General features: G+C 36.3%; 3 protein-coding genes across 4 annotated transcripts in view; all 3 read left to right on the top strand.

Moving 5' to 3' along the window:
- The window catches only part of LOC127631226 (cytospin-A-like), a 45,765-nt gene extending 42,453 nt beyond the window's left edge, over positions 1-3,312 (top strand). For both annotated transcript variants that reach the window (XM_052109290.1, XM_052109289.1), the window contains one exon: positions 1,142-3,312. In XM_052109290.1, coding sequence (XP_051965250.1) covers positions 1,142-1,231 — 90 coding nt within the window. In that variant the 3' untranslated portion in view covers positions 1,232-3,312. The remainder of the gene's footprint in view (positions 1-1,141) is intronic.
- Positions 3,313-4,278: 966 nt separating this feature from the next.
- Positions 4,279-17,654, top strand: LOC127630865 (adenosine receptor A2b-like). The gene is made up of 3 exons (XM_052108704.1): positions 4,279-4,446; positions 9,264-10,074; positions 12,924-17,654. The coding sequence occupies exons 2-3, from the start codon at positions 9,740-9,742 to the stop codon at positions 13,924-13,926; spliced, it is 1,338 nt and encodes a 445-aa protein (XP_051964664.1). The 5' UTR covers positions 4,279-4,446; positions 9,264-9,739; the 3' UTR covers positions 13,927-17,654.
- Positions 17,655-19,352: 1,698 nt separating this feature from the next.
- LOC127630551 (uncharacterized protein C22orf15-like) lies at positions 19,353-21,354 on the top strand. Its single transcript, XM_052108190.1, has 5 exons — positions 19,353-19,475; positions 19,722-19,808; positions 19,992-20,114; positions 20,326-20,397; positions 21,233-21,354. Exons 1-5 carry the CDS (start codon positions 19,451-19,453, stop codon positions 21,352-21,354), a joined length of 429 nt encoding a protein of 142 aa, XP_051964150.1. The 5' UTR covers positions 19,353-19,450.
- Positions 21,355-24,525: the final 3,171 nt, after the last annotated feature.

Here is a 24,525-nt window from a genome sequence, read left to right as displayed (position 1 = left end):
ACTTTACAGCTCAAATAATACATGATTTTTAAGAGAAGAATTAATGCAAGTGCTTTTATAAAATTAAAAGCTTCATATTTCTGCCTTTTTTTAAACTCTCCAAAAATTGGCCCAATTCACTCCCATTGTAAGTGTCTCACTGAAACATCGATTTTTGCTTTTTTAAGAAAAGCAGGGACGAGTGGAAATTCATTTTTATGTTAATCAATATTATGCCACACATGTTGTCGATTGAGCTTAACTTGTTTTTAACCCGGAATATTCCATTGAAGTGGTTATGACATGATCTTTTCACATGTAAGAGTTAATTGTACTCTAAAAAACAGTGGTATATGGTGCATAAACCAGGTAACCCTTCAATCCTTAACAACCCCCTACTAAGCTAAAAACACACTGTAAGTTTCAGAACTCAACGCTTCCTCTTCTCAGCAAAAAGAGCATTTGTTGAAACCAAGGTGAGAAAACAACTTGTTCTCTACTTCCTCCACATTGTGATTACACACTTTGAAAAACATTTGCATCTGACCACTTTCACAACAACACATCAATATCTACTTTACATTTTCATCTCTGTAACCACGCCCAGTAGAGGCAAGCAGTGAGATGGCAAGTAGAGAACATGTCAGTCACGAGCAGAGAGCCAATCATAACAGTGGCCATTTACTGTCAACTCTTAAAGGGGAAGCACCATCAAAACTGACAGTTTCTGACAGTTAAATTATCATGTTTTACTAAAATATGTTTTTTGTTTTTTTTTGCTAAATGTTTTTACTAATATTATAAATGAACCTCAAAGAACATATTAAAATAATAAATAAAGCAATTTCATGATCTCTTTAAACACAATACAAAATTTGGTATGTGGTGGAAATGACGCTGTGATAGTGGACATTTTCATGAGAGAAATCTCGTGTGCTGCATGTACATACAGTGCTGGACATTGTTAGTAGACAAATTATTAGTGAGAAATGGTTTAACACGACTTTACACTGTGTTAAAAGTGCCTGAAGTTGAAAAAACACCCATAGATGAATTGATAAAGAAATAGAAGACAAAGTGTGCTGTCATTTACAAAGAAAGATTTAAGGGAGGACTATAAAAATAACAATAACAATAACAAGGATCTCTCTCTCTCTTTCAGGACATCAATGAAATGGTCCATACAGAAAGGCCAGACTGGCAGAGTGTTATGACTTATGTCACAGCTATCTACAAGTATTTTGAAACCTGAGCACATATATCTAAATTAAGTGTCACGCCTCAGCACAACAAATCATTAACTAACCCAAATGCAACCTCCAACCACATCACCCAGGCCTAACCCTAGCACAAAGCATGTCAAATCAAGTTAAACAGATAGCAAAGAACAGCTCCGTTAGGATACGTTGATATGACGTAGGATATATTGATCTACAGCACCATTGAAATCCTCTAAAGTGGGATACAGATGCTAATGCAGCATCAGTAGTATGCCTTGACAGTTCTATTGTGTGCTGGGAGATGAACACTGTAGACTATGTAGTCACTACCACTAATTCCTGGTGTGGATCATCCGAACTGTACTGCTGCCTGTGCCTGTGTATTTTAAATCAGTTCACTTTTAAGGAACCTCTGGGGACCTGTTTGCAACTTGTGCCTTTCGCCACCCTGAGTACTTGCTTCCTGTGTGATGACGTGTTTGGAGCATGTTCTTCCTCTTAATTCACCATTGTAAAAAAAGGACTTGTTTTAAAAAACCAAGATGTGTGGATTGCTCAGTGAAACACTTTGTTGGAGAAGCACTTCAGAGAAGAATTGTACGGTAATATGAATTGTTCAGTCACTATAGCACACATTCAGTAGTCTACCTTTATAGAGGATTGTTTTAAAAGCTTATTGGGGGCACCTTTATGTATGACTGTGACGGATCTTGGCTTGAAATACTACATATTAAATAGAGAGATCAGCAATAAGCTTATGTAACTTGTTGAGCCAATTCATATGACATTATTGCTGCTCACCATTAAACCATAAGATACTGTAGTTAACACTATATTCAGATATGCAGCCCATCCTCATGTAATTGTCCTGTGTTTTCACAGAATTTAGCTCTGTAAACCAATGCCTGATATAGTACACCAAAAATGAAAGCTTTCAAGATCCCTTTTTGTTTGTGACTCAGTTAAGCTACTCTTTCTTCTGTACTTAAACTTATCAAATGGTTTGTTCTATCTTGGGATAAGAAAATCGTATCAATATTTATACAGATGAATAATTATGATTCATAATATGCTATGTGCAGTGATATGGATACTGCAGAGCTCTACCAAGTCCCCTCACAGTTTTATGTTTTGCAAAGCACAATATTAATCTTTGAACTATTTGAAACATTCAAATGCACTAATTCAAGCTGTAAATGAAACTACATTCCAGCGCATGAGTATGTACAGTATAAACAGGAATTATAGATGGAGATTGGTTTCTGCTTGTTTGTTTGAGAGAGATATCACAAGAAATTGAAAAGCTATCGCTTATACCCTGCGGTGCAGCTGTGCTGAATTCACACATATGAAAGAGCACACTCCACTCCAACCATCTGCAAATAACATTAAAAGTTGCTCAAAGTTCTGAATGGATGCAACAAGGAGAAAGTCCAAATAAAAATGATAAAATATAATTTTTTTAATGTGCTGGATATTTGACCCTTAATGCTTTGATTCTTTTAACAGAATATACATTTTTTAATTCCTCAGGATTGTTTCACATTGTATGAAATAAGTCCTACTTGGATTCCATGGTATATAACTAAGCAGCCATTTTTAGCTCTAGAGTTATATTATTATTATTATTGCGTTATATTTTTCTGAAATACTGTCCTGTAAATGTTCCGAGCTCCTTGAGTTTGACCGTTCCTCGGGTGTCCTTACTTACCCGCATCATGTATTCATTAAACAGCAATGAAAGATATTTTCTTTATATTTGTCCCAAAATGCAGTGTCCAGCCACATTTTTTTAGTTTTTTTTTTTCAGTTTGAACCTCATATCTAATTCAGCTCGGTTTTGTAAAAAGAAATGAGTGAAGTTAGACCTGTATTAAATTAGCATCTTTTCAATGTGCTTTGTCCAGCTTTCATCACATAAATATGAATGTAATACAGCAGAAGGCATCTTCGGGTCTGTTGTCTATTGTTATTGTTACGTTATGCCAGATATATTCTTTCATTTGCTACCAATTTGTCTTATCATTTCCTTATTTTATTTGTATTGTGAGAGCACTATGTTAATACAAAAAAAGTAAATGTATTAATTTTTTTTATAAATAAAGTGCAATCAATATTGTGTTCCTATTGAACGGTCACATGATTTGTTACTAAAAATGATTTTATTTTTCGTTAATTAATTCCCAGCCCTTTAAGTTTCACATCCAGAATGGAAATTCAAGTAACATTGTAATACATCCTGGTTACCCTCCCAACTGGCTGCAAGGCTTGTCTAATCTTTGTCTTAAACACATTGAACTGGTCATTTAAAACTGGCTGGGGAAAGGAGATGAAGGTTATTTGTGAATTTGGCTCTAGCTCTGTATTGTTGGTTAGGTGTTGGACATGACGTCAGTCATTAGAAGGGAAAGAAAAGTTGCATTTTATACTGTATGAGACCAATTAATTAGCATGCTTCACTGTACAGAGCCCTATTGTCTGTGTCCCCGATTTATTTTGCACTGTTGCAAGTGTGAATGAACCCAGATTAACCTGAATATATGTGGGCTAACTTTGGACAAGCTTTCAACAATTGTCCCGAAAACAGGTCATGGAAATGAAACTGATTGAAATGAGAATTAACATCTGTAACTTAATTTGTCATAGTTAATATTACATTTAATTCAAGTGATTGGGAAAAATATGGATTATCAACTAAACTTTCCTGTGTCAAAGACTGTATTTTGAGTCTGGTGTAGTCAATAGAATTTAGCAGCAAGTTGTCCACAAAGTCTTGATGAAATCTTTATATTGGGAAACTTAGAGGCTATAAGTGTCCTTGTAAGACATATCAAAATGATTCATGTTTTCCCGTCATTAATGACTAACAGAAATCACTAACAACAGACCATCTTAAAATCACTGCTTTCAGTTTAATCACTCAAAAAACAACTGGCAAACGTAGCACAGTTGTTTCGCTGATACATGAGCACAGGAAGAAACGGTCTCGAGCGTAAATCCTGGCTCTGGATTGGTCAAGCACAGACTCTTAAAGGGGCCCTAGAGTTTGTCATCTCAGTGATGATGTGAGGACTGATGCGCTCCGGATCTAACAGCTGACATGTAAAAAGCATTTTTTGAGCGAGGATCACTCAGTGACTTTCTTTGTCTTTATGAGGAAATAACCTTTACGCTTTATTCTCAGTTTATTTATTATTTATTATTATTTCTCTGTCTTCTGTGGTTTCTGGAGTTATCGAATATCAAGGTAAGTTTAATTTAACAAATTGTTCGTCTGCGCTGTTTTTGAATTGTTTTTGGACGTCATTGGCCGTTGCGCCTTTTAACACTTGCGTTCTGTTCTATTTGATGTGATGTGTCTTGCTTTGAACGCCCCCTAACAAATAGGAACCTACACAGTGGCATATACGTTTAAACGCGTTGAACAACGTTGTTTCAACAGATCAACTGAAATTAAATAGACATCGACCGTGCAAGTCGAACATTAATTAAATATATTTTTTTATCTGTATCTTGGATATTTAAAAAAAAATATTTCAAGCATTTTTTTATATATTTATGTGAGTCACGTTAGAGAAATTTGATCTAATAAGCCTAGTTGTTGTGTTTTGTGCACTGTTATTATCTGTCATCATAACGCATATGCTGTGTTTGCCTCCTGCGTTTGTCTTTCAGGTTCAGTCACGTCTTAAGATGAGAACGTGAAGTCAAATTTTATGAGCATGTGCATAATTGAGCCACACGGACAATCCAAAGAGCTCTGTAGGCCAAGTAAAAATGAATTAAATAAATAAATAAAAGAAAAAAGTTTTTACTCTGTTTACAACCACTGTCCGACTAAAAAAAATTATTATATTTAAGAAATCCTCTTTACGTTTACAGCGTAAACAAAATAAAGGCTATATGAAACAGCACTGTGACTTAGTAAAGAATAGTATGCTTCATAATTTAGCTCACTGGGTTATCATTGGTCTAGATTAACTTTTGCCTCTCCTGATATGCCTTAAGTGGTTTACTATTCATTCTTTTTCTGGAGAACTGGAGTGGAAAAAAATATGTAGCTTTTAAGATATTAAAGGTTACTGTTATGATGAGACATATGTGACAGGTCATACATAGAATGGTAATGGCTAGGTATAGTTACAATCTTATATATATATATATATATATACACACACACACACACACACTTTCTCATTCTTTATATGGTTTTTTTTTTCACATTTTAGAATAATAGTAAAGTCATCAAATCTATGGAATAACATAAATGGAACTATGTGAATTTTGTTGTGACTAAACAAAATCCAAAATAAATCAAACGTGTGTTATATTTTAGCATCTTCAAAGTAGTCACCCGTTGCCTAGAATTTGCAGACATTTTCTCAACCATCTTCTTGAGGTATCACCCTGGGATGCTTTTTAAACAGTATTGAAGGAGTTCCCATCTATGTTTGGCACTTATTGGCTGCTTTTGTTTATTATTTGGTCCATGTCATCAATTAAAAAAAATTTTTTAATGAAATTTTAGTTTTGTAATTAAATAAATTAATATGGTGACACAATAATATTTTTTGTCAACAAAACTCATTTCAAACATTTAAGCATACACCTTCAGATCAAAAGATTTTTAAGATCATGAGAAATATTTCAGTCAAGTGTTTCAAAACTTTTGACCGGTAGTGTGTGTATTTTATATATATAGATAGATGAGAGAGAGAGAGCGCTTAACCCACATTATGTCTGTTCAAGTAAATCAATTATTAAATGTAAGAATTAAAGTAGCTGATTTTCAACTTAGAATGTGGCCATTTCTTATTTTATAATCCTATCCATCAGCTGAGAGTTAAACAACTGTAAACCCATCACTCACACACAGCTGAGCTACATCTGTTTGTTTATAGAGCCTGCTATTTCACCTGCAGCATTTGTAATGGGTTTGGTATCAAACCTTAATATTTTGGGGGTTGATTTTCCTAAGGATGTCAGCGGTGTGGGGAGTAAAAGGTGCAGAAAAGTAATGATCTGATTCTGAGCGGATGTAGTAGTTTGTGGTGACTGTGGTACATGATGAATTATCATACAATTACAAAAATAGTCCAGCTGATACAGATGCTCTTTTCCATCATCCTTCCACAAGTATCCACTGTTGAGTCTGTGGTTGGCACAGATGTAGCCCTAAAGCCTGTTTATTGCCATAAACCTTCTCTTTCTGTAAACACAAAGCACTGAAACCAGAATAGGGTCAAAAAGGCCATTGATCAAAGGGCTAAACCAAGTGTTGTAGAGATCCGTTTAGGCTATTTGTTGTCCTATTGTCAGCTCTTAACCTTTCACAGATCCATATCAACGGCTCTGAGGCTTCAAGCTTTGATTGTTTATTATGTTTTTCAACTCATACTACAAGGATTTTCTACAAGGATCTCCCCCCACTTTCAATTCTTGTCAATGGCACTCACCTATTCACATTCTTAACATTTCTTATTTAGTTCCTGTTTCCTAATTTGTCTTTCAGTCAGATTCTGTCACTTTAGTGCCAGTTTCTAAGATTCATGGTCTTGTCTTAACACCTTTGCAGGCAGAATCTTGCTTTAAGAAATCAGCTGTGGTTGAGTCTTTTTGCTGGTTGACCCTTGAAAACTGGAGTTTTGTGGCTTTTAGTCCATGTAAAAGTTGTCCAAATTAATTGTCAGTTGATAAACATAGGTAAAATGTACAGCATTTGTTTCAGAGGAGGACCAAAAATCTGAATAACTAATCTTTTATGCAAATACAATTTTTTTTGTCCAATCAAATGCTCTCCAGGATGACTTGCACTGACTAGCAATTAGCTAATCATGGTTCATGACTAAGACATAAACTAAAGTCTTTTGGCTATTATTATTATTATTATTATTTTTATTTTTTTTTAAATGAAAGAAAAGAAACAAGACGAAAGTTCTCACCCCAACTTACTTTTTCAATGGGAAATATATGACAGAAAAGAAAACTACTCATCAAGTCATTTTATGGGGTCTTTAAATAGCATAAGTAATGTGAATTGTGAAATAAAAAAGACCAATGATAAATTGGTTTCAATAAAGGATGATATATATATATATATGTTTGCCACATGTGTCTGCAAGGAAGCATATTTCGGCCATTCCCTATTACAGAGATGAATCATGATAGAAGAATCAAAATTTCAATGTTAGATAGGAGATAGTAATCACTTTATTTCAACACTCAAAATAATAACTTGATTCAATCATGGACAGTGGTTCAACGTGTTTGAAAGTAGTTTTCAAACATTTAAATGACCTTGTAGAGCAAACCTAGCTAAAATGTAGCATGCCAAAATAATTCACATGAAAGTTTTTTAGTAAATTGCTAGTTACAGGAAATGTTTGCATGCTAAATACTTTCTGGTGGGAAACACTTCTGAGTGCAGCTTGGTAACAACGCTATGGTAGGCACAGCAATTGCCTAATGGACAAAGCACTAGATAGAATACCCAAAATGTATTAGTCCTAGGGATGGGCAATACCATCTGATACCAAGTACTTTTAGGCCAATATCACTGATATCTATACCAATATCATATGATATTGATGCTGATATCTCTATTAAACTGAATATTTACGAATTCTTTGGATAAAATGAGTAACTTTATTATTAATAAAAAAAAATTATATATATATTTATTGGCCTAAACAGAAAATTATTAGGCTGCTTTGTTTACCTTTCAATAATTAGTTGGTATAAGCAACAAATAAAACCACAAAATTAACCATAGATATTATTATATGGCTACTGTTAATAAAACTAAGTTACCATATGGATACTACAGTAATGCTGCAGTAAAACCATGGTTCATTTTATCAAAACCTTGGTTACTGCCAAAAAGAAAGAAAGAAAAAACATGATTACTACAGTCATGGTTAATACAATATTACTACAGTAAATGGTACATTTTTCATAAGGGTATCATTTATTAACAAGGATTAAAGATCATTATCAATGTTTTAACAACTCTGAATTTAAATAAACCTGTACAAATTGTCACACAAGCCCATTAAAATACATGTCACATCTAGGTTTGTCATTACTTAGTGTGAAGAGCACGATGACTGAAAGGGTGTGCTCTGTCTGCTGGTGTATTTTAGTATTTTTAGGAAGAATAAATAGTTCCGGTGCCATACAACAATTAGCTCCTATAATACTTTTTACACTTCGAAGCTTATGAGACGCATTAATATTCATGTGATTTAAATGATATGATCACTTGTTAAAATAAAAAAAAAACTTCAGAATCTATACTTTTATGAGAGGATTCTTGATATCACATCAGTATTGATCCGCCCATCATTAATTAGTCCTCAACCTAGGCTCAAACTCCACTCTTAGCCATGGTAACCCCCAAAACTAAAACATAACAGAAATTCTTCTAAATTTCAACATAAAACATTATAAACTAACAAGTTTTATATTTATCTTGCACAAAGACTAAAATAACACTTAATTTTACTCTCCCTGTCGAGTCCCATGTAAAGCATGCTGGGAAATAGAAATCATCTGCCTTGTTTCAGTTACCTTAACAAAAAATATTCATGTTGTCCCAATGCAAACGTAAAGCTGACAAGACCTTTTTTGTTGAATCAATTTAGTTAATTTATGTTCCACTTGTAACAGTTAGTTTTTTGAGTAATATGAACATGGAAGGACTGAGTAAAAATGACAGTGGTGAAATTTCAGGGTTTTTTTGTATATCTTGGTTCATCAGTCTTACTCTGATATTGTGGAATATACACTGCATATGCATAATATGTGTTCAAGTTCTTTCAATTCTATGTTGTCTGCTTGTAGACCCATATGTCCAATTTAAGTAATCTACTCTTTCCAAATCTGCTTTCAGCCTTATTTTCATCAATCATGTAATTGTAATGCATCACAATTATTAATATGTTATTTAACATAAAGCCTTCAAAAACATGATTGTAATGACACTCAAGTCTTAAAGTGTTTTATCTTTCTCTGCAAACGTCTGTTTTCCGGTTGATATCATAATTTCCTGTCTCCATTTTCCAGGGAACACAGCTAAATACTAAATCGTGATATGAAGAAGGACAAACAATACATGGAATAATGGACCATCAGTTCTAACACCATCACATGTGATCATGGATTTTTTTAAGAAAAATATTTTTTGTGACTGGTGATTTAGTGGATACCAAATCATTTCAAAAGTCATTTGAGGAGAACTTCCTATATCTAAAAAAAACTGTTTGTTTTTTTTCATGATCATTTTTGAAAGCTTTTCCCAATATGGATACTTTATAATGAGTGGCAGTGTCTCTCAAGAGATGTAATCTTTGTTATTACTTATTTTAATAACAACACAACAATCTGGAGTCTCTTCAATAGTTTAAAAGTTACAAAATGAGACTTGGTTATTGAACCAAAGGAATTTAAGTCTTCTACTAAGGCTGACTCTGGCTGTTGCCTCGAGTTGCAGCTATGGACATTAAGGCGAGGCATCATCCCTTATTCCCAGCAACCTCACCATGCTGAGCAATGCCTTCGATGTGGTGTACATGATTCTGGAGCTGCTGATTGCCCTGTTCTCTGTCCTGGGCAATGTGCTGGTCTGCTGGGCAGTGGGCCTCAACAGCAACCTCCGGACCATCACCAACTTCTTTGTTGTTTCACTGGCTGTGGCAGATATTGCAGTGGGTGTACTGGCCATCCCTTTCTCCATCGTGATCAGCACTGGTTTCTGCGCCAATTTCTACGGTTGTCTCTTCATCGCCTGCTTTGTGTTAGTGCTGACTCAAAGCTCCATATTTAGCCTTTTAGCCATTGCCATTGACCGCTACATTGCCATAAAGATCCCACTGAGGTGAGTGAAGTGTGTTTATTACTGGGGGATGGTGGGGAAAAGCGTTAAAGGGATAGTTCACCAAAACTGAAAATTCCATCATCATTTACGCATACTCATGTTGTTCAAAACCTGTATGACTTTCTTTCTTCTGTGGAGCACAATAGGAGATGTCAGTATGTTAGTCTCAATCACCATTAACTTAATTGAATGGAAAAAAAGATGCAATTTAAGTAAATGGTGACAAAGGCTGTCAGTCCCTAACATTGTACTTTTTTTAACATCCTCTTTAATGTTTCATTGAATAAAGAAATCCATATAGGTTTGGAACAACATGAGGGTGACTGATTGATGATAGCATTCTCAATTTTGGGTGAACTGTCGCTTTGAGTGGAACTGAGGGTTATGGGAGTGTGCTGTCAGAATCTTTGCACATTTGTCATATATCAGGGAGGTTGTAGTTTCTCTGATGATCGCTAATGGGACCATGTCTGTTGAATCTGTTTGTTATTATTAGATTTTATCGACCATATGTTTCATATCACCTCTGTGAAATTGTTTTGGCCTTTAAGAGAAAACAGTCCTTTTCTAAAGTGAGTATTTTTTTCCAGGTTAAATTACCATCTCCTATCCCAGTTTAATATGCAGAGACAACTATAGGTCAGACATTCAGAGGTTGATTCCCTCGAAACGTGGGACTCTATCAAAATATTGCTCTGTTTGTTTGAGCATCCAACCAGTCTGAAAGTGCAACATTGGCTCAACCAATGGAAGACAAGGGAGTTTTCTGGAAACCTGTTTGAAAACAACCATTTGGTTTTTTTTTGCAATTCCATTTGGTGCCACAAAAGGCACAGAAATGACACACTACTTTTGACTACTTTTCCACCATTTCTTCAATTTGAAATCAAATTTTCCCATTTGTCAGGGAAAGCCATCCTGAAACACAGCCAGCTTACTATAACATGAGTAGAACCGGATCCTAGCCATGGGAGACAGTGTGCCTTTCCAATAAATGCTATTCTAGGCTGAATATGATTTTAGTACCAACATTCTAGCCAGATCCGAACTCTGATTTTGATTCTGTGTTTGACTATAACCTCTCATAAATCACCAGAATGTTTTTGCTAATATCATTTTCCAGACCACAAGATATCTCCAGCAACTATCCTCTTCTGTTTTTTTTTTTCAATTATACTGCAAGTCATTTATCACATGCCAGTTTTTTTTATAAACACTTCAGCACTCTGCACCCCATAAATACCCAATTAGACCTATTCATGAGGAGCAGCTTGCATGTTAATGGAGTTTGAGATAATGTTGGTATAATATTATTTCATTCTACTTTGGATCAGTCAGTTCTACTGGTTTTAAAGGAATGTGTGAAAGTCAGAAGACTGTGTGTGCATTCACGTCCTGCCGGTCTGTCCCTGAGGCAGGTTTTTTTTTAGGTTAATTGGGAGGGATTTGGGGTTGTTTTCACTATGTTGCTCATAGAACTTTCACATCTGGAGAATAAGACTGATAGAGGCCAACGAACTCAGCTGTTCTCCCACACTGGCCAAAGAGACACTCTGAAACTAGACTTCTGTTCCAAACTGTGACATTTCAGAGCAAATTCTTTCTTCTAAATTGCCCCAGTGAGCGTGTTTGAATGCAAAGATCTTTGGCACTGTGGTTGTGACAGGGTTGTTCTAATGCTGTGTTCACGTCATGTCGGAATTACTGTAGTTATTTATGTGACAATTCTGAGATTTTACACTGAGCTTTTCATATTCACTGATTCAGAAATTACCAGTTGATGGTAATAACTACCTTAATAACTATCTTATTTTCCTCATTATTCTCATGCAAAATCTTGAAGAACAAAGAAAGTGCACCAAGTAACATTCGCTTTAATAAAATGAAAGAAATACAGTTTCCACAAAAAGTATTTGGACGCTTTGGTCATACTTGTGAAATGTGTAAATGTAATTTCCTTTAATACAAACTGACATGTCAAACAAATCATGCTAGGCCTCTTTTCAAAACTAACTTTAATTTTCAGAGTCATTTCTGCAATTTCTTTTAAACAGCTGGTGTAAAAATTAATTTTTAATAATCATTTGACCCTTTTAACCCTTTTCACACAGGTGTCCAAATACTTAATTTTGTCAGCCAAAGGCCTTAATCTTTTCTTAATATTGAACATCTAGTGTTTTAGTATTTGAAGCCTAACAAACACATTTTTTAAAAGTGTTTAGCTTAAATGCCACTTGGTTTGATATTTCATTACTGTATATAATGCAAAGATTTTGTGGCTTAAAAGGCCACATCTACACTAATAAGTTTTCATTTGGAAATACAATGATTTTGCTAAGTATATGCCTCTCATCCACACTAACTGTGTTTCCTCCTACATTTAAAAAAAACTCTCCATTACAGCATTATTTGGAAAACGATTATGTTAGGAAACAGATAACAGAGTTTTCAGACTAAAATGTATTATTAGTGTGGATGTGGCTTAAGTGTTTTTCGGGGGGGCACTGTATGTACAGTATATTAGATACATTTGTACCTTCAATATAGTTTTTTTTGTTTTTTTTACATGATGTCACAAATAAAATTCAGATCTTCCAACTTGTAATTACGAGTTCGACAAAGACGTGAATGGTTTTTACTATTTTTCTTTATCAGAAACTCATAATTATGGTAAATCTGAAATTACGTGAACACTACGTATAAGAGGTTTTCAGGTTTACAGCCATGCTGCCATTAGCTTTGTCTTGAAAGTACTTTGGAACTGTTAGATCTACAGTACAATCTAGACCAAATGCAACAAAGATTTATGGTTGGGGAATGTGAAAAACATAATTTTCTCTCTCTTTCAGATATAACAGCCTAGTTACAGGGCAGCGTGCAAAAGGCGTCATTGCATTCTGCTGGGTTCTATCGGTGATCATTGGTCTCACGCCCATGCTAGGCTGGCACAATGCCCGCTCTGGGGAGCCCCTAAATAGCACCTGCCCACCTGGCATGATGAAGTGTTTGTTCGAGGAGGTTGTCGTCATGGACTACATGGTTTACTTCAACTTCTTTGCCTGTGTTCTATTGCCTTTGCTTATCATGCTGGCCATATACTTGCGAATCTTCATGGCTACACGCCACCAACTCAAATGCATAGAATCCAAGGCCATGCCGTGTGAGCTAAAGTCCCGCTCTATCCTGCAGAAAGAGGTCCAGGCAGCAAAGTCGCTGGCCATCATCGTCGGATTGTTTGCGGTGTGCTGGCTGCCGTTGCACATCATCAACTGTTTCACTCTGTTTTGTCCGGAGTGTCAACGACCGCCAGTTATCATCATGTATCTGGCTATAATCCTCTCCCATGCCAACTCGGTCGTGAACCCTTTAATCTACGCCTACCGTATTCGCGAATTCAGATATACATTTCGAAAAATCGTGCGCTATCATATCTTGGGTAGACGGGAGCTGCTATCTAGCAATGGGAGCACCCATACTTCTGCTCGAGCAAGCATGGCAGACTCACTTAGAATTAAAGTCAACGGCCTAATTCGTGACCCCTACACTGAACAGAGTAGCACCACCAGCAGCTGTGAAAGTGCAGAGCCTGGGCACACACATAGGAATATTGCTACAGAAAACTCAATATTAGACAACAAGCCTGTAGAACTCACTAGTTCTCACAGGCATCGATCAGACTCCACTCTAAGGCTTCCAGAGTCACCGCTCACATGGAATGATCAAGTAAATACCTGCAGGGAGCATGCTGTGTTTGAAATTAAGAATGGAAAGGATCTGTCCTCGCCTCTTCACATTAAATCATTCCTGTGCCAGCAAACAGATCACTGCTCTGAGCTCACAGAGGTTTCTTGATAGCTGGTACTCTCTGAATGATGGATTCTGCTCGGTCTTATTTATTATTTGCTTCTTTAGGACTTGCCATACACTGTAACACAGTGTACAGAGCTTGTTAATGCTACCAAAAGTGATGAAAGTACTCCCGATATTGGGTCAGAATTTCCTCATAGTGTATTACGCGTTTAATCAAATGTTGATTTGATTTAATAGGTAACAGTTTGTGTAGATTGAGAATTTATTTAAATTAATTGATTTGACATAAATTACACAAAAATGCCCCTAAAATCCATCAAGGGCAAGAATGGCCCCTTAATAAAGATGTTCATTTCTGACACTGATTAATTTCTACTCTCTATCTCCAAAATTCTGTTTTATTTGGTCTTGTTTATTTTGGTCAGTCTAGTGGTGGTTGATTCAGAAAGAAATCTAGCCCAACTTTACATCCAGTGTACATGAACAAACTATTGCATTTACTGGAACATCAGTAATAAAACATAAACATGAGCACAAAATTGTGTGTACCAATATTGTTATGAAATAATATGCATATGAACCAATGCCCATAGAGCACTGCTAGGTGGCTAATAGGAATTGGGAGAGTATTAAACCACCACTGTACCAATACATATGATCACAGGACAGTTAAAACAGTTTTCATTGGTGTTATCAACAGCTTGTGTGAGTTAGCTGGTGGAAACCAGTACTGGTGGTACAAGTAATCTGGTTTAATCTGTTTAGTGTTCAGTATGGTGCAAAACTGTATTCCATAGGGTTGGCAGAAGCATTGCAACCCTTCGCAGTACATGTGGTATGGCTAGAAGTGTTATGAAAACTCTTTGATGAGTTTTAAGCAGTGTTGCTCTTTTTCTCTGTTGTTTTCAATGGAAGTTTCAAATATTATCTCATGTGAATGTCCTTATGTTGCACAAGTCAGATATTGTTCTACCCTGACAATGCTGATGAATCATGAGTTTTCTTTTTAAATCTACTGCTTGTATTTTGTGCTAATTCTGTCTTTACAAGAGATCAGGTCATCCAGTACTGGAGCACAGAAACAGCAATGTGAACACATTTTCCTCTAACACATGAATAAATGACAATTAATCAGCTGCTCAAATAACATGAGTGAACACACACATCTCTGATTATGATAAGTATTTGGAGATAACAGAGTTTGTGGTCTAAATGTTAGAAAAGATTCTGTAACATCCGATTATGGCCTAGTCAGTTATTTTAAGTATAGTCATGTGGGAGTATCTACTGGGTCTCAGGAGCAAACAGACAGGTAGAGATCGGGGCTAGTAGTCACATGGGGAGGTTGTCAGAAATGCGATTCCTCAGTAACACTGTTGGAGGGAATCTGATTACAAATGAATTACTGTAATCTAATTACTTTTAGTCAAAGTGATTACAATTAGAATTTCAATGAATAATAGTATTTATGTACAATATATTGCTTCTGTTTGTGTTTCTGTGACAGCAGAAAAGTCACTTACATATTAATGTAAACGTGTAGGGCTGAGTATATGACTTGCATGTGACAATGAAGAAGGAGAACATATGGACATTTTGAAATCGTTGAGTGGAAAAACAAAACATGTTCATTGAAAAGTAATCTGATTACAATTTTAGAGAAGCAATTAGTAATTTGTAGTGGATTACTTCTTTTGAGTAATTTACACAACACTGGATAGTAACAATAGTCCAAATACAAATAGATGTTTTCTCTAGCAGTGGTTTTGTATGTTCGTTTTCGTCACTGAGAAGTAGACTGAGAAAAATATGCTAAATATATCATAAAATATAAAACATGTGACAACTAAACTCAGCCTCCCCTATTCGTGCTTGGACAGAACTTATGTAAATGATAACTCTTCACTACAGCAAAAGGAAATGAAACGTCAGTGTTTTAAATGAGATTACATTTCTGGGAGAGAAAAATACATAAAGCATTCATCTTTAAACTGAACACAACATTTAGTGTAAAAATTGCTAAACCTGTACTGCACTGCTTAGAAGAAAAACATGGCCAGCATTTGACGGATTCATATTGTAACAAGTGAGATATAGCTTAAAGAATGACTACTGTAAAAAGAATGGCTGCAAAATGATTACGACTTTTCTTCCAAAGATGGAGACTTGCAGACATGAAGTGTCCTTCCCGAGAGAGAATGTTCCTCTTGGGCTCTATCACATGCTGAAGGCACTTATGAATCCTAACATTGTATTTTTCCCAGCCTTTTTCCTAAATCCCAAATGATTCCAGGTTAAAAAGGGTGCACTAGTGTTTCTCAAGAGATCTTTTGAGATTTTTTTAGCATTTTAGATGAGCATTCTTCTGAACTGAGCTCAGCATATAGAGATAGTATATACTGTACAGTATATGTAGATACCAGTGTGACAAACTAAAAGCAGACTAAAATATTTGTATAGATTTAAAGGTGGTTTTAAACACATTTGATCAGTTAATATTATTCAGGCTTGGTATTACATTTTTAAAGGTGAAATTAAACATTGTTTCATATTATGCCATGTCTTTAAATAATTTTGTCTTTGATTTTATTTGGATTTTAAATTAAAATATATTTTGCACTGTTCGTTACAACCTTGAAGGGACAGTTCACCCACAATTGAAAATGCTGTCAACATTTACTCACACTTGTGTTGTTCCAAACCAATATGACTGTCTTTTTTCTTTCAGTGGAACACAAAAATAGATGTCATGCTGTGTGTTAGTTTTAGTCACCATTCATTGTCATGTGGGGAAAAAAAGATGCAAAGAACGTGAATGGTCACGGAGTATAACATACTGCCTAACATCTCTTTTTGTGTTCTACAGAAGTCAATGAAATGGGTATGAAACCTCATGAGGTTGAGTAAATTATGACAAGATTTTTTTTATTTTATTTTTTTTATTAACCATTCCTCTAAAGGGATATTTAAGTCCCTTTTTAATATAAATCTTCATTTTCACTTCCACATTCTTCTTGTGTTTTGGTGACTTTCATCATGCATATCACCACCTACTGGGCAGGGAGGAGAATTTATAGTAAAAAAGGACTTGAAAATGGATCCTTTTCTCACCCACATCTTTCATATCGCTTCTGAAGACATGGATTAAACCACTGGAGTTATCAGGAGTACTTTCATGCACCTTTATGTGCTTTTGGGTGCTTCAACATTTTTGTACACATTCATCTTCATTGAATGGACCTACAGAGCTGAAAAATCCTTCTAAGAATCTTTGTGTTCAGCAGAAGAAAGACATACATATTTGGGATGGCATGAGGGTGAGTAAATGATAAGAGAATTTAAATTTTGGATGAACTATCCCTTTATAGCAAGGCCAGCAAGACCCACACCAAATCAACTTAATTTCATTTCATTTCTTCATTTCAACTTCAATTCATTTTTGGATGAACTATCCCTTTAAATAGTGCTGTCACTCCTGAGATAGCTAAAGCTCATTTTGTTCAAACACAAAAGAAAGTTAAATTACTACCCAATGTTGCTTCTCTGATAATGCAGTATTCACACCCATCTTCCCAATGAACCACCACTATCACTATTTTAAAGCTTAATTCAAAATGACGATTTCTAAAGCTTTTAAGTAGCAGGGTGTGGTGGTGTTTAAAGTGTATTTTGTTTTGTTTTATTGTGTTATGTTATTTTATGCTGATTGTTCAGCACTTTGGTCTACAAGTGTAGTTGGAAAGTGCTTTATAAATAAATAAAAAATATTGAACTTATTGAACTGATGAAATTAATTGTGTTTTGTTTTTTTAATGAATGAATGAATGAATACCTGCTCTATAACTAACCATGATGATTCTGCGTGAGTGACGTTTGTTTCATGGTGAATGGGATATATACTGTACATTTTAAAACATGTTACGCCCCACATTTAGCTTTTATTGAGGGTGAAAAAGAAAGTAAACAAGCTGATTGTCCTAATCTTTGACATAAAGGTCAGAGAGGGCTTCATATCACATCTAAAGTTGGGGAAAATATCTGTTGATGAAGCTGATGATGTTTACACACCGCTAGAAAGGCACTAAAGTAGCGTTGGGTTCTGAGGACAGCATATAAACTGATAGCTGAAATCAGAATCTTATGGCTGACCAAGCCTGTGTTGTCATGGTGTTGTTGGTGGCTTTTTAAGGGCTATACTCTCTCCAGATTTACGGGATTGTGTAGCAGCAATAATGCCATAAAACTGACATACAAAGGAATATGCTATTGCAAACTCAGTTCATCAGATCACAAAAGATACAGATTGTTGTTATGAAACAACAAGTTGTCTGATTTTAAATACTGAATCTTTAACATTTAATGTTTGTGTAGCCTACAGTGTAGGTATGGCTGTAGACAATAGGTAAGATATGTGTAGGTCTTAGTTTTAGAGGAGGCTTCAAAGTACCTTCTCTGCTCTAAGTCAATAGAAACAATTATATTTTTAGGAGCACATCTGTCAAAAAGAATAATGTCAGTCACGCATAGCATTATTTAAAAATTCAGTCCTAAAACCATTTATATATACAGTCTATGGGAATGCTTTAACTCAAAATTCCTCATTCCCTCATAATTCATTACCTTGTCTGAACTCTGTTCCTTTGTTTGGACATGAAGTAACTATATCATCAACAGGGGACCGATCCCATGTTTGGATATGAATCAAGACCACTATCTGCCTATTAGTCCATGCCATTTTGTTTGAGACAAACAGTACTGCACTTGTACTTCTTTCAGCAGAGATAATTGAGAACAAGTCAAGAATAGAAGCCATTCAGCTGAGCTTGTTTTATGGGTCATCTCACATCCAACAGTAGGAATGTTTTGTGTAGTTTAAAGGATAAATTGTAATAGACAATACAATTAATTGGGGTTTATTAAGCTTTTCAGTTTCCTGTGACAACAGACATTGTTCCCCAAGTTAGTACAACCCCTATAGTGGAAAAGGCTTATACGGTTCTGTTACAGGTATATGTGTTAAAGGTAAAAAGACCATAGATTTACTCCCTGCTCAAGAAGAGGTATACCAGAACCTGTTCAAATCAAAGAAGCTGTCTGTCTGTGTACTGAATCCATGGAGACAAATAAGACTTGTCTGCTTCATAAAAAAAGAGCCTTCTCACCTCTTCGTTTAAGGGGGGTGACAGAAAGAGAGACAAAAAAGAGATTGAGAAGAGAGTGAAAAATCTGCCCAGGCAAGACGGTGATGTTTATGAAATACAAATTCTAAGGCAGGAGGGGAGTTCATCCATAGTTCAGTGGTAGCACAAGAGGATAAAATGGCATAAAATGGAGTCTCTCAATAGTCCGCCAATTACATTCACTACTGTGAAACTCTTCAGCATTCCTCATAAACCAGGCCTTTGTCTCTAGGTATGGCTGTAGTCAACAACATTTAACTGCCTTTTATTTTGGTATTGTGTGAACAGCCCTTGCTCATTACTGAAAGCTGCTGAGAGAACAGAGTGATTTAATCGTAATTTAATCGGAAGAGGTAAATGTTCTTCACATCTTATTCAGGACTAAGATGTTTGTTACTGTGATATTTGGTGGTAAGTACAAGACAATTTTCTCATTTTGCAGTTTAGTGTAGTTCAGTATAAGTTTTATAAAAATGTCTATGTTGAAAACACTTTAAAGGTTAACATGTTTTTATATGTTTGTTTTTTACTTTAAGTATTGTTATTCATTTGAAACATTGTAAATGTAGTAAAAAAAGTTATTTTTAAGATTCACATTCCAAAAGTTCCTTTGGTTGCATGTTTGGATTTTTTTTTTAACATACACTTTGCTATCAGAAGGAAGAGAGGAGCTATTGAACATAAACTGCAAGATTATAAACTTCATCCACTGCATAAAAGAGAAATGCAATCTGGGTGTCCAAGGTAAACCATAGCTATCACACTTTAAGTTTAAATATGGATTGTTGTGGAAGGTTGATCTTAATTATTTCTTTATTAATTAAATTACTTAAGATAAATGGAGATCTTAAAACACTCCTGAAGTTACTAAATGTTAACTGTGAGCCAAAAAGACACAGTGTAGATTACGAAAACTGTATTCTGCAGATGATGTGGACTTGATGGACAGGATGGGAGAGCTGATGAACTTGAATGAGAAAGCACAGAGCACTGACCTCATCAGCAGTTTGCTGAAGGAGAGAGCGAGCTATATTCCAGTACGTGTGTCACGTAAGTTTGCCCTCACCCCTGTTCAATAAGCCCACATCAGCTACCACAAGTCAAGGACTGCAAGTCAAAATAATACTGTATAATATATATATATATATATATATATATATATATATATATATATATATATATAGATACACACACACACACACACAGTTTATACAGATTTATTTTACACATTATATATTTATTTAATTATTTATTTTTGCAGGAGGTGAAGGCACTGAAGGTCCTAAATATTCAGCAGTTAGTGGTTTTGGGACAAGTTACCCTGAGCTAGCAGGTAATGCATCTATCATTTATAATAAAGGGCATCATTCCTCTTTTGAGTTGTTCTTTGAAGGATGTTCCCATTATTGAAATGTCAGTAAGCAGATATTATACAAAAATTATCACAGTAACCATTGATTCCACCAAAATACCATTGTTGCTCATGCCATTGTTACTGCTATAAAATCATAACTTAATATGGAAACTCATTCAGACAGTGTAAGAATCTTTCAAAATCTTTCTGTCGTTTTGTATGATTTATTCTAGTGGCATGGGGGGTGTGATCATGTGTCGGTCTCAGAGATAGGAGAGAGAGAGAGAGAGAGAGAGAGAGAGAGAGAGAGAGAGAGAGAGAGTGGTAAGGCTTGTCACCTGGGAACTTGCTTCGTTGTCTCCTGACTCCTCCATTGCCCGAACTAAAGACTTTGTTACAGCGGTGCTGAAACCTGAGATATGGAGGAGTCAGGAGACAACGAACAAGGTCAGTTCTTTTATTATTAATTTATTTTCCTCAGCAACGAAGGTAACTGTCGTTATCAAACAGTTTAAATAAAAAATGTAGCACACTCTGGCTGCTGTGCTCTCAGGTCTCTCTCTCTCCCACTGATGCTGTGGCATGGCTCTTAAATCTCCCTCCGCCATCACATGACCACGCCCCCCATGCCACAATTCTATATTACTTTATATAGCTACTTTAGCCTACTTTATTTTTGATTACAGACAAAAGTTTCAAAGAGTTTCAAACTGTGGTTACCATGTTACATTTACGTTAGAGATATTTCGCAAAATGCCTTTTATTTTTAGTTGATCTTACTCTGAGATACAATCTTTGTTTCTTTTCATTTTAGAGGTCCTAAGAAAGTTGACAAATCACTCAAAGGACAGAGACAAAAAGGGCGGCACATCAAAAAAAGGCGGAGTTAGTCAAAACCGTATCAAAGCTGCTGTCAAGAAGATACCTCGGAGCTAAAAATATAAAAACATAAATTCTATTTAAACTGTATTGTTTTAAACATTATAAACATTTGATTTATAAAATGTGTTTTATGATTCCTTTGTTAATGTGGTCATTTACAATTAAGGCTACACCACAAGACTAAAATATAAATGATAGGTTTTAATTTAGAAACTTTATCATGAAGGGCCCTTCACACCAAATGTATTTTTGTTTTCCATCTGCACTCTTTTTCCGGTGTTTTTCTATGATCTTCTATACTGAGATAACAACCTCTATATTTTTTAAGATTGGAGAGAGCGTAACGGTCAACTACTGTGTTACAACAGTAAGAAGTCACCATTTGTGGATACCATACAAGTGAATGGGGGAGCAGTAAACTGACACCTACCTGTCACAAAATGTTCTGTGTGTTCTCTAATAAAACAGCAATTTTATCGTAGCTCCACATATAGTTCATACCAAAATAATTTTTCTAAAACATGTTCTTCAGAGATTTAGGCCTGGGTAGCTCAGCAAGTAAAGACGCTGCACTACACTACCACCCCTGGAGTCACGAGTCAGAATCCAGGGCATGCTGAGTGACTCCAGTCAGGTCACCTAAGCAACCAAATTGGTGGCTATAATGTGGTTCTCGCTCTCGGTGGGGAACGTAGCGAATCTCAGTTGCCTCTGAGACCGTCAACCCACACATCTTATCACCTAGCTTGTTGAGTGCATTACTGCGGACACAGCGCATGTGGAGGCTTCACACTTTTCTCTGCGGTAATGCGGTCAACCAGCTACGTGATGAGATGCGTGGGTTGATGTTCTCGGACGCGGAGGCAACTGAGATTCGTCCTTTGCCACCTGGATTGAGGTGTGTCACTACGCCACCACAATGATGCACTGGGGATTGGGTATTCCAAATTGGGGAGGGAAAAAAAAGCATTTCATGAAAACCATTTTAACATTAGTAACCTTAATCATGTTAAAGTCAATATGAATGAAGTGCCTCCTATTGTTTTTAATTAGTTTGACAACTAGCATGAAATGTTCAAGGAACAAAGATGTCACTTCCTTAAACTGATGAATAGTCCTTGAAATCCCTCCCATTATAATAATAAAGCTGCGCAAGTCATTTATATTTAGTAATTTAGCAGTTGCTTTTATACAAAGAGAAGTACAAAGAGCAAGATTATAAGCAATTGGTCACACAAAAGTCAACAATGTCTGCAGTTTTGAACTGCTGTTCTAAGAGTAGAGTAAAAGCTACCACAGACGAGACACACAAGGATCATTTTTTTATAATTAAAAGAAAAACCCTTGTCTGCAAATCACATGCTTGCAGCTTCATTGATCATAATAAGAGTGATACAATATTCCAGACCTTTCCACTGATTAAATAATCGTGAGCATCTAAACTGCAATTCACTTTCATCACCTCTCACATAAATGTGCTCAGTATCAACAACACATCTGGATCAGTCACTTCAGGTAAACGTTTTATGATCTTTAAGAGAATTAGTTGACTACGAGTCTTATTTAAAGGTGCTGTAAACGATTTTAGCATTCTGAAGCTTTCACGTGTCTGAGCCATTGAATCAGCCACGGCTCCTCATTCCAAAACCCCGCTCTCCAAAGATAAAAGGCTTGAGATGCCAAATGCCTCGCCTAGAAAGTAGGTGAGAGGTGGGTGCAGTCAGGGGAGGACTGAATTAAGAGATGTTGTGCCCTCCAAGTGAAGTTGGAAATATCATAATTACAAGTTCCGAGCACATGAATGACCCCGCAAAGCTGTATTAACGAGTGGGAAACTCTGAATTCTAGATGATACACTTGTTTCCGAGTTGGGATGTTGGAAGGGATGTGTCAACATGAAAGATGATAGGAAGTAATGATTTTCATAATTATTTAAACTTCTGTAATTTATTTTAATATTAATTTGTTTTATATGACAGTCAACTAATTTAGTTTTTTAATTTATTAAGTTTGGCTTCTTCTGTATTTTGTTTCCCACTTGAATGCGTGACATGTCATTGTAATGAATGCCCAACCAGAGGAGTAAAGTAATTAAGTAAAAATACTTATGTATTATTTTTGGGGATTTGTACTTTACTCGAGTGTGATTTAAACAGAATACTTTTACTTAATTGCATTTCCAAAGAAAAAAATATTACTTTTTACTCCTTACAATTTTAATTAAAATTGAAGAGTACTCATAAAATTTTTGCTGATCATTTTCTTTCGTCTTACTCGACTGATGCCACCTTTCGATTGCATCGACAAATGACATATGACAGAGCAGAGGTGTTGCACAGCAGCTGTGTCGAGTTCTGACCATCTTCAGAGGTGGAATTTCTCATTTGATTTGAGCTTCGGATAGGTTGAAATATTTGTTGACGACTACATGTGACCGGCCGACTGAATGTTCCCTTATCGAGAGGTCTCTCCTATTGCGTAAGTAGCTTACGCTATGGGAAAACTCCGTTTCTCGAGAAATATTGAAGTCTTTATGTAAAACGCATTGCAGCTGCACAGCAGACAGTGATGAGCGAAGCAGCTCGGTCATTGGCTGTGCTGCGGCAACTGCTCGAACCAATGACGGGGCGATTTAGAACGCGCCGCCAATGGGGCGCCGCTTCGCAGCGCCATAGCCTGCTGAAATTAGCATATGAGGGCTATATAATGAGCATCCCGTCATTCCGGTTCTTTAGATTTAATCTCCTTCAGCGAAGACCTTCTCTTCGCTGGATCCTCCGGATTGTTGGAGTCTTTCGCCGCCGTTGACACGCTTACAGCGGGACTGCTGAGAGGACGCCGGCACCTTCAGCTGCCTTCGAAGCCTTCTGCTACACCATCCGGCGCGCATCGCATATCCTTTTTCTTCTGCAAACGTTTGCCCCCGCGACGCTTTTTAGAATTAAAAGAGTAATTTTCCAAGGCGTTGTTTCAAATGCCTTCAGCCTGCGCCTCATGCAGAGGCCCTCTTCACGACGGAGATCGGCACGTCCTCTGCACTCGCTGCCTGGGTCTGGACCATGCAGAAGCTGCACTCATTCAGGGCGGATGCCCTGAATGCGACTCCTTGGGCCTCGCCGAAGGCGCTTCGCTTTGCCGCTTTCACCGCAAGCGCAGCCGGCTGCCCCGTGCTGCCACCTCTGTTCGAGCCGCAGCAAGAAAAGCGCCGCTCACAGAGGCTGCCAG

Source organism: Xyrauchen texanus, chromosome 37 (genome assembly GCF_025860055.1).
Source record: "Xyrauchen texanus isolate HMW12.3.18 chromosome 37, RBS_HiC_50CHRs, whole genome shotgun sequence".
Taxonomy (NCBI): Eukaryota; Metazoa; Chordata; class Actinopteri; order Cypriniformes; family Catostomidae; genus Xyrauchen; species Xyrauchen texanus.
The sequence above is the reverse complement of the archived record's forward strand: the minus strand, read 5'-3'. Positions and strand labels throughout refer to the sequence as shown.